At 43.7% G+C, this 15,992-nt stretch overlaps 1 protein-coding gene across 2 annotated transcripts in view; it reads left to right on the top strand.

Moving 5' to 3' along the window:
* scai (suppressor of cancer cell invasion) overlaps positions 1 to 15,992 on the top strand; it is a 154,734-nt gene that overhangs the window by 73,312 nt on the left and 65,430 nt on the right. Inside the window, exons 1-2 of one of the 2 annotated variants that reach the window (XM_073052597.1) lie at positions 6,010 to 6,140; positions 9,501 to 9,589. In XM_073052597.1, coding sequence (XP_072908698.1) covers positions 9,588 to 9,589 — 2 coding nt within the window. In that variant the 5' untranslated portion in view covers positions 6,010 to 6,140; positions 9,501 to 9,587. Of the gene's footprint in view, positions 1 to 6,009; positions 6,141 to 9,500; positions 9,590 to 15,992 lie in introns of those variants that run through there. The other variant, XM_073052596.1, reaches the window with a different exon arrangement.

Below are 15,992 nucleotides of genomic sequence, written 5' to 3'. Positions count from 1 at the left end.
AACACTTAATCAAAAAGCACATTTCAGTACAATTCAGCTTGGAGTGCATTAACAGCCGGCTGCCTCAACTCAAAAATCGCCCAAACACAGTAACAAAGGGTGACCAGAGCTATAACTAGAAACTGGAGCACATCATAAACCTGAATTAGAGTCCAAATCGATAATCAGTGTCAATTAAACCTTGCTCTGTCACCATCCGCTGACAGCATCAAGGGAGAGAGAGATTCACTTGAATGCAAGGGCCTTCCCTTGGGATTAGCAAGCAAGAGAGAGTGAAGAACTGCCACATGCAGACACCTTCTCCAGCAGCAGTAAGTGAGAGGCTTATAGATGGTGCTGAACACTTGTTCGCCCTTTGCTCCTGCCTTGATTTCAATCTTCCTTGGTGGCTTTAGTTGGCAAGAGATGGAGTCGACCATGAGCTCATGCCCTGTCTCCTGGCCTCCATAACATACACTTCGGTTGCAGACTCGTGGTACACTCCTGGAGATAGCAAAGTGCCAGATTGGCCTGAAATCACACAGTCAGAATGTAGATAACAGGCTCTAACAGTATCGGAACCATATCTGAAATAAAAAGATGTGAAAGGAATTGCTTTTACTTCTTTTGAGTTACATAGAAAGCAGATACAGGGTTCTGAGTTGGATGGTCAGCCATGATCATACTGAATGGCGGTGCAAGCTCGAAGGGCCGAATGGCCTACTCCTGCTCCTATTTTCTATGTTTCTATATTAAGTTTCAGAACAATAGCACACTGAGGATTGGAAATAATTTATAATTCAAACAATCTTGTGTTCTTCAGCTGAGGGAGCAAAACTTAAGTGTGAGAATTTACTTCCATGTGACATAAGCAAAAGTTCCTGCAACTATGTAAAGAAGAAAAAGGTTTGGGTGAAAACATGTAGGTTCCTTACAGACATAAACAGTATTTACAGGCAGTCCCCCGGTTACGAACGAGTTCCATTCCTGAGTCCGTCTTTAAGTCGGATTTGTACGTAAGTGGGAACGGGTACATCCGGTATTATTTAGCGTCAGATAGTCAAATGTTTGTTGTATATAGTGGCATGCAAACGTTTGGGCACCCCGGTCAAAATTTCTGTTACTGTGAATAGTTAAGTGAGTAGAAGATGAACTGATCTCCAAAATTCATAAAGTTAAAGATGAAACATTCTTTTCAACATTTTAAGCATGATTAGTGTATTATTTTTGTTTTGTACAATTTTAGAGTGGAATAAAGAAAAGGAGCACCATGCAAAAGTTTGGGCACCCCAAGAGATTTGAGCTCTCAGATAACTTTTACCAAGGTCTCAGACCTTAATTAGCTTGTTAGGGCTAGGGCTTGTTCACAGTCATTGTTAGGAAAGGCCAGGTGATGCAAATTTCAAAGCTTTATAAATACCCTGACTCAAACCTTGTCCCATCAATTAGCAGCCATGGGCTCCTCTAAGCAGCTGCCTAGCACTCTGAAAATTAAAATAAATGATGCCCACAAAGCAGGAGAAGGCTATAAGAAGATAGCAAAGAGTTTTCAGGTAACCATTTCCTCAGTTCATAATGTAATTAAGAAATGGCAGTTAACAGGAATGGTGAAGGTCAAGTTGAGGTCTGGAAGACCAAGAAAACTTTCCGAGAGAACTACTCGTAGGATTGCTAGAGTGGCAAATCAAAACCCCTGTTTGACTGCAAAAGACCTTCAGGAAGATTTAGCAGACTCTGGAGTGGTGGTGCACTGTTCTACTGTGCAGCGACACCTGCACAAATATGACCTTCATGGAAGAGTCATCAGAAGAAAACATTTCCCGTGTCCTCAATACAAAGTTCAGCATCAAAATTTGCAAAGGAATATCTAAACAAGCCTGATGCATTTTGGAAACAAGTCCTGTGGACTGATGAAGTTAAAATAGAACTTTTTGGCTGCAATGAGGAAAGGTATGCTTGGAGAAAAAAGGGTGCAGAATTTCATGACAAGAACACCTCTCCAACTGTTAAGCACGGGGGTGGATCGATCATACTTTGGGCTTGTGTTGCAGCCAGTGGCGCAGGGAACGTTTCACTGGTAGAGGGAAGAATGAATTTAATTCAATACCAGCAAATTCTGGAAGCAAACATCACACCGTCTGTGGAAAAAAAAAGCTGAAGCTGAAAAGAGGATGGCTTCTACAACAGGATAATGATCCTAAACACACCTCAAAATCCACAACAGACTACCTCAAGAGGTGCAAGCTGAGGGTCTTGCCATGGCCCTCACAGTCCCCCGACCTAAACACCATCGAAAATCTGTGGATAGACCTCAAGAGCAGTGCATGCAAGACGGCCCAAGAACTTCACAGAACTAGAAGCCTTTTGCAAGGAAGAATGGGTGAAAATCCCCCAAACAAGAATTGAAAGACTCTTAGCTGGCTACAGAAAGCGTTTACAAGCTGTGATACTTGTGAAAGGGGGTGTTACTAAGTACTGACCATGCAGGGTGCCCAAACTTTTGCTTCGGGCCCTTTTCCTTTTTTGTTATTTTGGAACTGTAACAGATGGAAATAAAAAAAGTAATCTTGCTTAAAATATTAAAGAAATGTGTCATCTTTAATTTTATGCCTTTTGGAAATCAGGTCATCTTTTACTCGCTTAGCTATTCACAGTAACAGAAATTTTGACCAGGGTGCCCAAACGTTTGCATGCCACCGTATATTTTACCTTTCTATGCATATAGAACACTTAAACTTATGTATTTCAAAAATTAAACCACTGCGTTGCTTAGTAATAATTGTAGCTTTCATCGGGGCAGGGCCTTTCATGTGCTCCATTATTCTCACTTTATCCTTTAAAATTGTTCCGATCGTTGACCAACTGTAGCCTAATGCTTTTCCAATTACCGATGGTGTTTCATCTCTTTCTGATTGCTTTATTTCCACTTTATTTTCCATCGTAATCGTTTTCTGTCAATGGAACGGAACAGAACAGTGCAGGTGGCGGGTCCTGAGCTCCGCTGGGTCCTAAAGTCCACTGCACTGAATCCCCCCCGCATCCTAAAGTCTACCGCACTGAGACAGTTTAAATGGGGCAAGTGGGGGCTGTGCTGAATGGAAAAGGGAGGGGTCAGGGTGAATCTTGCTAAGAAAAATTTAAACCAAATACACAGTTACACAGTCAACACAGTGTCAACGGCAACAACTTGAAATGGCGGACGGCGTTCTCCTTGCTCGGTTCGTAAGTACGAGTTGTTTGTAAGTCGGATGTTCATAACTCAGGGACTCCCTGTAATATGGAACAATAAAAATAGTAAAGCAATTTGTGTTTTTTTAAAAAAAAACAGATCGGGACTAAAAAGTAGTCATGGAAATGATGGATACATTTTTTGTCATATAAATTCTGGAATGAGGTTAGAGCATGTTGAGTTATGAAGGGAACAGGCTGGAGAAATCTGCTGAAGTTCTGGTTTTTTGAGAATGTAACAAATACCAGTGGGTATGGTGTATTTGGATATTCAGAAAGCCTATGATATAGTCCGATGTAAGAGTTTATTATGAGAAATTAATGATTAAGATTTAGTTGGCTGCTTGGGAACAGTAAGGATAAATAATTGTTTCTCTGAGTGGCAGGCAGTGAGTCATTGGGTACTTCAGGGATTAATGCTTGAATCCCATTGCTTTCGTTCAAGAAATTGAATGTAATATTTCTAAGACTGGCAATGACACAGAACTGGGCAGGACTGAGTTTCAAGGATGTAAAGTGATTTTAAAAGTGTTGAATAGCTGAGTAGACTAATCCATGGTAAATGCAGTGTAATAGAGATAAATGTAAGGTTCATTTTGATGGAAAAACAAAGGCAGGCTATTAAATAGTTTAGTTTGGGAGATGTTGAGGTGCTTCAGGATTTATGCTTCCTTGGGTACCAGTCATTGAAAGGAGATATGCAGGTGCAGCAAACAGTTAAGTAAGCAAAGGGCATTATGACCTTCACTATAAGTTGTTTTAAGTATTGGAGGAGGAATATCTTCCCACAATTATACAGGATCTTGGTTCGATCGTATCCAGAGCATTGCTTGAATTCTGATCTAACGGAGAAAGTGTCTTTTAGTTACAGAAGGAATGCATTGAAAGCTTAACAGATTGATTCCTGGCATGTTAGGATTATTGTCTGAAGAGAGATTGGTTTTTCCAGACCTGTATTCACTACAGTTTAGATGAGGAGCTCACAGCCTGAGGTCCACAGACCCCTTGCTTAATGGTATTAGACCATGGCATAGAAAGGTTGGGGACCGCTGGTTTAGATGAATGATATGACTTTGACATTCAACTTTCTGATGGGGCATGATCCACCAAATGTGGAAGGAATGTTTTACTGGCTGAAATGTTGAAAATCTGGGATCTTGGTCCAAGACATAAAGGACTAAAATGTGACTTTGTAAAGTTGTCTACCACAGAAAGCTGTGAAGGACCAGTCATTGGAGATGGTTAAGTACATGGAAAAATAAATATTTTGATGCAGTACATGGTATGGTGAAAGAGTGGAAACATGTTGTTGAGCTAGAGGATCAGGCATGACAATATTGAATGATCTATTCCTTCTATTGCAGGGGATCCCACCAGGGGTCCACAGACTCCTTGGTTAATGGTAGGGGTCCATGACACCACACAAGGTTGGGAACCTCTTTTCTAAAGGGAACTTGATGCATTTTATAAGATTGACACATTTCTTTCAATAAAAAGATATTCTGATTTATTTATCTAACTATGCTTGTGGGCTTTGTAAAAATTGGCTGCTAGATTTCTTAATATTACAGTAAGAAATATTTCATTGGCTTTGGGGCATCCTGTCAGCAAAAAACTCTTTAATGATGGTTCATGGATTTTATTTTTATATGGCCTCTTAAGTGGGAGAGCACATTAATTATATTTTGTTTTCTGAAATTCACCTGAAATTTAGTAAGTGAATCTAATTCTGTTTGTGGTGATGTTGTGTGCATCCACTTGGACAAATGATACTTTTTAGTTTTGTGTATGTTCTGTTGATGTGGAGGTGTGAAACATCATAATGTGGAAGTAATGTTTGTGCTATTTTAATGGCAATTTTATTTCCAAGTTATGTTCTGAAATTAATTACAAAGTTTAAAAAAAAATTAGATGTCTAATTCATTGTTTAGTTCAACCCTGTTGTGCATAATAATTGCTCTAATGGTCTTGTAACAGAGATGAGAAGGAATTCTTTCGCCAGAGGGTGGTGAGTCATTGGATATATCTAAAATGGAAGTTGATAGTTTCTTGATTAGTCAGTGCATCAAAGGTTATGGGGAGAAGTCAGGAGAATGGGACTAAAAAGGATAATAAAGCAGCTATGATGGAATGCAGAGTGGAACTGACTTGATGGGTTGAATTGCCTAATTCTGTTGTTATGGTATTCTGCTTTTTCTAATTAAGGTGGTGGTAGATGGTGATAATCATGGATGCCATCACAGTTGAACCAGATTCTCTCTTTCATGGTGACCTCGTGGTATATTTGACACTGGTATTTCCTAGGCTCCAGCGAGTACAGGCCCAGAGGCATCAAATGCTCCTCATACAGTACATTACAATTCACATGGATGCAATGCTTGGAGCTAGCTTTTAATCTTTTGATGGATGCAGGTTTAAGTACTTTACCTTAATTTATAAGGCAAAAATAAAGTTAAAGTTAGCTTTATTTGTCACAAACATTGAAACATACAATGAAATGCATTGTTTGTATCAAGTCAGTGAGGATTGTGTTGGATTAGTCCACAAGTGCCGCCACACTTCAGAAGCCAACATAACATACCCTCAGCTCACCAACCCTAACCATATGTCTTTGGAATGTGAGAGGAAACCAGACCAGCTGGAGGAACGCATGCAGACACGGAGAATGTACAGACTCCTTAGAGGCAGCAGCGGGAATCGAATCCCGATTGGTGGATCACTGGCACTGTAAAGTGATGTACTCACCTCGATGCTATTGTGCAGTTCTACCTACTAATTTAACATCTTTATCGTTGGTTTTCAGTATTGAAACTGGAAGGAGCCATGACAGCAGGAGGGGGAACTGATGATGATATTCCACTGGGAGAGAGGAAGACTGTTACTGATTTTTGCTACCTACTTGATAAATCAAAACAGCTCTTCAATGGCTTAAGGTCAGTGCTTAAACCAGATGGTTTCTCTTTAAATGTCTAATGGTTCTTTTTCTTTGTAGCTATTGCTGTTTATATTTTATGTTAAAGGTCACATTTTCTTCAAAAAATTTCCAGAGGGAAATTCCACTCATTCTGCACCTTGTTCATCTTGTATTATATACAAAAATGATTTTGTACATTCTACGGTAACAATACTGCTTCAAAAGTGTTCAACTAAATTTCTACGCATTTAAACCCTTTATTGGATATGCATGTCAGCTGAATGCATTTGTTCATCCTTATAAAATTTCTATGAAGGTTCACAAGGTTAATTCCCAGGATGGTGGGACTGTCATATGTTGAAAGATTGGAGCGACTGGGCTTGTATACACTGGAATTTAGAAGGATGAGATGGGAACTGATTGAAACATATAAGATTATTAAGGGATTGGACACGCTAGAGGCAGGAACCGTGTTCCCGATCTTGGTGTAGTCCAGAACCAGAGGCCACAGTTTAAGAATAAGGGGTAGGCCATTTAGAATGGAGTTGAGGAAAAACTTTTTCACCCAGAGAGTTGTGGATCTGTGGAATGCTCTGCCTCAGAAGTCAGTGGAGGCCAGTTCTCTGGATGCTTTCAAGAAAGAGTTAGATAGAGCTCTTAAAGATAGAGGAGTCAAGGGATATGGGGAGAAGGCAGGGACGGGGTACTGATTGTGGATGATCAGCCATGATCACAGCGAATGGTGGTGCTGACTCGAAGGGCTGAATGGCCTACTCCTGCACCTATTGTCTATTGTTCTATAAGACCCCATATGTTGAAATGTGAGAATACTACTGAACTGAAGTCTGGCATATTAATGTCAAAGCACTACTTGGGTTCTAAATTTGAAAAGATAAATATAGTGGATTCTGGTTAATTGGGTCACTGGTTATCAGAGCAGCCGCTTATTTGGGACAACTCTCAAAGAACAAAAGCTTATGAAAAGTATTCATACCCCCACCCCACCCGAGAGTTTTCATATTTTATTGTTTTACAACATTGAATCACAGTGGATCTAATTTGGCTTTTTTTGCACTGATCATTAGAAAAAGACTCTTATGTTAAAGTGAAAACAGATCTCTATAAAATGATCTAAATTAATTATAAATATAAAACACAAAATAATCAATTGCATAAGTAGATGTTTCGGGCCGAGACACTTTGGCAGGACTGGAGAAGAAAAAGATAAGGAGTAAATTTAAAAGGTGGGGGAGGGGAGAGAAAAACACAAGGTGATAGGTGTAACTGGGAGAGGGAGGGATGAAGTAAAGAGCTGTGAAGCTGATTGGTGAAAGGGATACAGGGCTGGAGAAGGGGGAGTCCAATAGGCCATGGAGGAAAGGGAAGGGGGAGGAGCACCTGAGGGAGGCAATGGGCAGGCAAGGAAATAAAGTGAGAGAGGGAAAAGGGAATGGTGAAAGTGGAGGGCATTATCGGAAGTTCGAGAAATTGATGCTCATGCCATTAGTTTGGAGGCTACCCAGATGGAATATAAGGTGTTGTTCCTCCAACCTGAGTGTGGTCTCATTGTGACAGTAGAGAAGGCCATGGATTGACATATTGGAATGGGAATGGGAAGTGGAATTAAAATAAGTGGCCACCTGAAGGTCCTGCTTGTTCTAGTGGGCGGAGCATAGGTGCTCAATGAAATGGTCTCCCAATCTATATCGGGTCTCATTGATATACAGGAGGCTACACTGGGAGCACCTTACACAGTATATGACCCCAACAGACTCCCAGCTGATGTGTCACCTCACCTAGAAGGACTGTTTGGGGCCCTGAATGATGGTGAGGGACGTGTTGTAGGGGCAGGTGTAGCATTTGTTCCACTTGCAAGTTTAAGTGCCAGAGGGAGATCAGTGGGGAGCAATGACTGGACAGGGGAATCACGTAGGGAGCGATCCCTGTTGAAAGAAGGAAGTGGAGGGAAAGATGTGCTTGGTGGTGGGATTCTGTTGGAGATGGTGGAAGTTCCAGAGAATTACGTGCTGGATGCAGAGGCTGGTGGGGTAGTAGGTGGTAAGAGAATACAGGCTATTTTCTCAATTAGCTTTTGTTCTTTGAGAGTTGTCCCAAATAAGTGGCTACCCTGATTAACTGGTGATCCAATTAGCCAGAATACACTGTACAGGTTTCCCCTGCTATCCGAAGGTAGAGAGTTCCTATGAAAGGGTTCGTAAGCCGGAATGGCGTAAAGCGAAGAAGCAATTACCATTAATTTATATGGGAAAAATTTGTGAGCGTTCCCAGACCCAAAAAGTAACCTACCAAATCAAACCAAGTAACACATAAAACCTACACAGCCTGTATAAAGTAGAAATACTTTTCTGCAATCATTGCAGCACTGTCAAGTGTAGCAAAAATCTCACACAAGCGCTCTGGGTGGAAGCACTCTCTCCAGTAACCGTTAAGCTATGAAGCTGCCATCACCTCAAAAACCGATCAAACTACCTATGACTACCTTTAAATCTTACTTTCACAAAAATGTCTTTATTGTTTAAGCTATGATGGCTAGGATGCAGTTCCAGGGGAGGAGCTTGGCTGCTCGGCGCATGTGCTGCCTTTTTTTGTAAAAGCAAAAACACTCTTTGGGTAGCGAAAACAGGTAACTAATGTAGATCTTTTGTAAAAGCGAGGTGTTGTAAAGCAATCGTTTGAAAAATGGGGGACAACCTGTACTTACCTTTCCAAATTTAGAATCCTAGCAGTGCTTTGACATTAATATGCCAGACTTCAGTTCAGTAGTATCCTCACATTTCAATATATGGATTCTTACAGAAATTTTAGAAGGATGAACAAATGTATTCAGCTGAATTCCTCAGATGATAACTATTAGGAACTGCAGTTTTATAGTATCATAGTAGAACTGTTAGTGTTCTAATTTGTTCCGTATTTCACTTAACTACATAATTTGTTAGTCAGTTACATGGTAGTTTGTGTTCTTTATACCTTTTTAACTATTTCCACGAAACTTCGGCTAATTGTGCCAAAATGTACAGGTCCCGATGTGTCCCAGTTAACTGGAATCTACTGTATCTTGTGTAGCAGTAATACAGACATGAGGATTTGCAAGTGCACGTCTCCAAGTCGACATTTCCTTTCATTCCCTTCCTCCCTGTTACCCCTGCTTCTTCTCTTGAGCTGGTTTTAAAACCCAAAGGAAGAGACTCCTTCCTGATCTATTTTTCCTTGGACAATGTAAATGCATATTTATTATAGTTGATATTTTTTAGCAACCAGCTATGAAATCTGTATGCTTTATACATATTACAGAAAACTGATTAAAAAAAAGTGAGGTGAAGGAGAGTAATTGTCATTTATCTTGAAAACCAAATTTCAGGTCAGCCACGGTTTTGGCACAAAGATAATCGCAGTCATTGAGAACACAGAAAAAAATGAAGAAAAATTCCCTTGGGTCATCTCCTTGATGTAAAGTATTACTGACTGCTGTACCCTTAACCTCCTCCTTTCTAGACTTGATACAACGTATAGTGTGTAAACTTCTGACAAATACAACACGAACTGTAATACGTATATCGACTACTCAAACAAGTCCTTCCAAAAATGATATTGTAGTGTTTCAGCAGAAGAAGCTACTGAAAACTTCTATCCCATATTACTGGAGTTAGCAAATACCTTGTGTATTTCAGCTTTTTGATGAGGCTACCCTCAGGCTGGAGGAGCATCACTTCATATTCCTTCTGGGTAGCCTCCAACCTGACGTCATGAACATTGATTTCTCTAATTCCTGGTAATTACTCCCTCTCACCCTTTTCCACTCTCCATTCTAGTTCCCCTCTTACCCCTTCTCTTCTCCTCACCTGCCCCTGGTGCCTCCCTCCTTTCCTTTATCTCATTGTTGTCTCCTATCAGATCACTTCTTCTTTAGCTTTTTACCTCTTCCACCTATAACTCCCCACTTCATCCTGCCTTCTGCCTCACCTGGTCTCACCTATCACCTGTCAGCTTGTACTCCTTCCCTTCTTCCCACCTTCTTATTCTGGTTTCACCTTTGTCTCCCTTTGCCCACCATGGCATTAAGCTCCTTTCTGTTGCCTCCGTCTCTGAGCCCACTTTTTTGGCATGGATTCCACACCTTGCTCTAATAACCCCTTTTCTAGTCCTCAACCTTCCTCCTCTTCTTGGACACCCTACTCCCATTCTCTGCCTGCTCTGGATATTTTCATTCTGAATTGCCAATGAGACATCCACCGTCTTGACTTCAGTACTCCTCTCTCCTTCTCCAACCTTACCCCTTCCAAACACACTGATCTCCACTCTCCACACCAATCCCAACCATACCATCAAACCTGCAGACAAAGAGGGGTGCTATTGTGGTGTGATGCACTGACCTTTACCTTGCTTAGGCCAGGCAGCAACTCTCAGACACCTCCTCATACCTACCCCTTGAAGAGGACCCCACTCCAGACCATCAGAAAACTCCAACACCATCGGTGACCTCATCAACTCTGGAGAACTCCCATCCACTGCCACAAAACTCATATTTCCCGTATCCTGCACTGTTTGCTTCTATCTCCTACCTCCTACCCAAGATCCTCAAACTGGATAGGATGATTGTCTCTGTCTGTTCCTGCCCCACTGAATTTGTGTCTTCTTATCTCAATTCCATTCTATCCTCCTTGGTTTAGTCTCTTTCCACCTACGTTCATGACACTTCTCATGCCCTTGGTCTTCTCAGTAATTTTCAATTCCCTGGCCCTGACCGCCTATCCCTATACACTTCTATCCCCCATCAAGAAGGCCTCAAAGCTCTCTCTTTTCTTTCTTGACAAAACAACCAACCAATCTCCTTCTAACATTACCCTCATCCACCTGGCAGAACCTGTCTTCAGCCTGAACAATTTTTTTCTTTGGCTCCTCTCACTTTCTCCAAAATCGAGGGGTAGCCATGAGCATTCACATGGGCCCCAGCTATGCCTACCTCTTCACTGGCTACATAGAAAGGTTTATGATCGAAACTGCCCAACTTTTCCTCTGCTATATTGACAACTGCATTGATGCTGCTTCATGCACACGTGCTGAGCTTGTTAATTTTATCAACTTTGCCTTAAACTTCCACCCGGCCCTTAAATTCATTTGGTCCATCTCTGACACCTCACTCCCCTTTCACAATCTCTGTCTTCATCTCTGGAGACATACTGTTAGTTGACATCTTTAATAAAGCTACTGATTCCCACAGTTATCTACCATTGCCATGTACTACTACAATACAGAGATCGCCCAAAAACAAACCTCCACAAAGATCTGCTGGCTGAATTACGCGACGTCGGCTTGCTGAGGGGAACGGACCTACAATCCTTGGACTTGCCTGATGTTGGGAGCTGGAGATGGAGACGTCGAAAGCGATGTGCGAGGAAGCAGAAGCGAGGCAAACGGGCAGGGGTCAGTGCCAGGCTAAAAGCAAACCCTAGCCAGCCGGCTCTCCCGTCCATTCTGCTCCCCAATGTCTGCTCCCTGGACAATAAAATGGACTACATCTGACTCCAACGTTATACTCGGCGGGAGTACAGAGTTTGCTCCGCGTATGTCTTCACAGAGACATGGCTCGCTGATGGGATTTCGGACACTGCCATCCAGCTAGACGGGCTAGCTTTGTTTCGTTCGGACAGAGATGCAGCTGTCTCCGGTAAGGTCCGCGGTGGCGGTGTCTGTGTTTATATCGACACGGAATAGTGTAAGAACTCTGTGCTGGTTTCCAGACACTGCTCATCGTTAGTGGAGTTTGTGGCAGTTCGATGCAGACCATTTTATTTGCCACGGGAATTCACCTCTGTCCTTATATTCGGTGTCTACATTCTCCCCAGCGCTAATGCTAAGGAGGCGCTCTGTGAACTGTACGGGGCTATTAGTGAACTGCAGAATGCACATCCTGATGGTCTGTTTATTGTCGCCAGTGATTTTAACCACGCGAACCTTAAGTCAGTGCTCCCCAAATTCCATCAGTATGTGGACTTTGCAACGAGGGGGGAGAATGCTTTGGACCTGGTTTACACAAACATTCCCGACGCGTACCGGGCAGAGCCCCGCCCCCACCTCGGATACTCAGACCACATCTCTGTTATGCTAATCCCAGCATACAGACGACTCGCCAGGCGCTCCAGACCAGTTCAGAAGCAGGTGAAAACCTGACCAGCAGGAGCCATCTCTGCTCTTCAAGACTGCTTTGAGAACACTGACTGGCACATGTTCAGGGAGGCTGCAACCGATGGCGACTCTACCAACTTAGAGGAGTACACAGCATCAGTGACCAGCTATATCAGCAAGTGCATTGATGATGTTACTCTGTCCAAGACCATCACTATACGTGCCAACCAGAAGCCATGGATGACCGCAGAGGTGCGTGCGCTGCTGAGGTCCCGCGACTCCGCCTTCAGAGCAGGCGACAAGGCAGCTTTAACAACAGCAAGGGCCAAACTGTCCCGAGCCATCAGAGGGGCAAAGCGTGCACATGCCCAGCTAATCCACAGTCACTTCCAGGACAGCGGCGACATGCGGTGCATGTAGAAGGGCATCCAGGACATCACCAATTACAAGACAACATCACCTGACTGTGCAGGTGATGCCTCCCTCCCAAATGCGCTGAATAACTTCTACGCCCGGTTTGAGGCGGAAAATGACGTGGCGGCGAGGAAGTCCACCCCTCCTGCGAATGACCAGGTGCTGTGTCTCTCCGTGGCCAACGTGAGAAGAACCCTGTGCAGGGTCAACCCATGGAAGGCTGCTGGACCAGACAACATCCCTGATAGAGTGCTCAGAGGATGTGCAGACCAGCTAGCAGATGTTCTCACTGACATCTTCAACATCTCCCTGAGCAGCGCCACCATTCCAACATGCTTCAAGGCCACCACCATCATCCCCGTGCTGAAGAAGTCTTCAGTGTCCTGCCTCAATGACTACCGTCCCATTGCACTCATATCCATCATCATGAAGTGTTTTGAGAGGCTCGTCATGAGGCATATCAAGACCCTGCTGCCCCCCTCACTGGACCCCCTGCAGTTTGCGTACCGTCCCAACCGCTCAACAGATGACGCCATTGCCACCACCCTCCACCTGGCCCTAACCCACCTGGACAAAAAAGACACACATGTTCAGATGCTGTTCATAGACTTTAGTTCAGCATTCAACACAATCATCCCTCAGAAACTGATTGGAAAGCTGAGCCTATTGGGCCTGAACACCTCCCTCTGCAACTGGATCCTAGACTTCCTGACTGGGAGATCTCAGTCAGTCCGGATCGGGAGCAGCATCTCCAAACCATCACACTGAGCACGGGGGCTCCCCAGGGTTGCGTGCTCAGTTCACTGCTGTTCACTCTGCTGACCCACAACTGTGCTGCAACACGCAGCTCGAATCATATCATCAAGTTCGCCGATGACACCACCGTGGTGGGTCTCATCAGCAAGAACGACGAGTCAGCTTACAGAGAGGAGTTGCAGTGGCTAACGGACTGGTGCAGAGCCAACAACCTGTCTCTTAATGTGAACAAAACAAAAGAGATGGTTGTTCACTTCAGGAGGGCATGGAGCGACCACTCCCCGCTGAACATTGACGGCTCCTCGGTAGAGATCGTAAAGAGCACCAAATTACTTGGTGTTCACCTGACAGAGAATCTCACCTGGTCCCTCAACACCAGCTCCATAACAAAGAAAGCCCAGCAGCGTCTCTACTTTTTGCGAAGGCTGAGGAAAGTCCATCTCCCACCCCACATCCTCATCACATTCTACAGGGGTTGTATTGAGAGCGACCTGAGCAACTGCATCACTGCCTGGTTCGGAAATTGTACCATCTCGGATCGCAACACCCTGCAGCGGATAGTGTGGTCAGCTGAGAAGATCATCGGGGTCTCTTTTCCCGCCATCACGGACATTTACACTACACGCTGCATCCGCAAAGGAAACAGCATTATGAAGGACCCCACGCACCCGTCATACAATCTCTTCTCCCTCCTGCCGTCTGAGAAAAGGCTCAGAAGCATTCAGGCTCTTACCACCAGATTATATAACAGTTTCTTCCCCCAAGCTATCAGACTCCTCAATACCCGAAGCCTGGACTGACACCTTGCCCTACTGTCCTGTTTATTATTTATTGTAATGCCGGTACTGTTTTTGTGCACTTTATGCAGTCCAGTGTAGGTCTGTAGGCTAGTATAGCTTTCTCTTTTTTTTAATTACGTAGTTCAGTCTAGTTTTTGTACTGTGTCATGTAAACCATGGTCCTGAAAAATGTTGTCTCATTTTTACTATGCACTGTACCAGCAGTTATGGTCGAAATGACAATAAAAGTTGACTTGACTTGACTTGATCTCGACTATTCCTCTTCCCACCCTATGTCCTGTAAAAATGCTATTCCCTTTTCTTAGTTTTTTTGCCTCCGCTGCATCTGTTCCCAAGACATGGCTGTCCATTCCTGGATATAGAGATGTTGTACTACTTTAAAGAATGGTGTTTCCCTCCCTTCATTATTGATGCTGCCCTCAATCGCATCTCCTCCATCTTCTGCTCTCCCCATCTTCCTGCTGCCTTAATAATGATAGAGTTCCTCTTATCCTTACCTACCACCCCATCGGTCTTTACATCCAACACATTATCCTCTGCAGCTTCTGCAATCTCCAAAGAGATTCTACCACTAAACAGATCTTTACTTCCCTTCCCCGTCTCTGCTTTCCACAGCGATTGCTCCCTCTGTAATTCCCCTCTCCGTTCATCCCTCCCCACTAATCTCTCTCCAGGCACTTATCCCTACAAGCGGCCTAACTGCTATACCTACTCTCACCTCCATTCAGGGCCCAGCCAGTCATTTCACCTGAGACAACATTTCATCTGCAAATCTGGGGTTGTCTATTGTATCTGGTGCTCCTGATGCAGCCTCCTCTACATTGGTGAGACCTGTCATAAATTGGGGGACCACTTCGTCCGAGCACTTCCATGCCATCTGCCACAAGCGGGGCTTCCCAGTGGTGAAACATTTTATTTACCATTCCCATTCCCATTTGGCATGTCGGTCCATGGCCGCCTCTTGTGCCAAGTTGAAGCCACTCTGAGGATGGAGCAGCAACACCTTATATTCCGTCTATGTAGCCTCCAACCTGACAGCATGAATTGCAATTTCTCCTTCTGGTAAACAAACTCTCCCCTCCCCCCACCTTTTTATTCTGGCACTTTCTCACTTCCTTCTCAGTCTTTAAAAGGGGTCTCAGCCCAAAATGTCAATTATCTATTCATTTTTATAGATGCTTCCTGACCTACTGAGTTCCTCCAGCATTTTGTGTGTGTTGTTCAAGATTTCCAGCACCTGCAGACTTTCTTGTGCTTGTTATTCTGGCGTCTTTCCCCTTCCTATCCAGTCACGATGAAGGGTCTCTGCCCAAATCATCAACTGTTTATCCCTCCTCCGTGAATGCTGCCTGACCTGCTGACAAAAACTGGAAAGCAGTGGAAAAATGATAACCTGAAAAGGCACAATAAACTGATAATGGAAATTGTTTCTACCAGTTTGGTGCTTGGGTCTCCCCTGCCACAGCATTGTGTTTTAAGGTTCAGAATATAAGTTATTGGAGGACTTTGGCAAGGTCACAGTTGCAGAGGAATGAATGTAAGGAAGAACAGAGTTTCACTTGAGAATCAGGGCCTGGAGGATTAGGTGGAATTGGTGTGGCGTAGGAAAGGGTCATAGGAGTTGTTGGCCTTGCGAATATCTCATTTTTGTACGGTTAGGATAATGGCTAGTGTTTCTGCAGGATCAGGGAAGAGGCCACTGGGATGGGAGCCCACAGGTCATCTGGAGTAAAAGCTGATGGTTGCTGACTGCAAAA

This window comes from Hemitrygon akajei, chromosome 7 (genome assembly GCF_048418815.1).
Source record: "Hemitrygon akajei chromosome 7, sHemAka1.3, whole genome shotgun sequence".
Classification (NCBI taxonomy): Eukaryota; Metazoa; Chordata; class Chondrichthyes; order Myliobatiformes; family Dasyatidae; genus Hemitrygon; species Hemitrygon akajei.
Note: the sequence above shows the minus strand (reverse complement) of the source record. Positions and strands in the feature narration are given on the sequence as shown.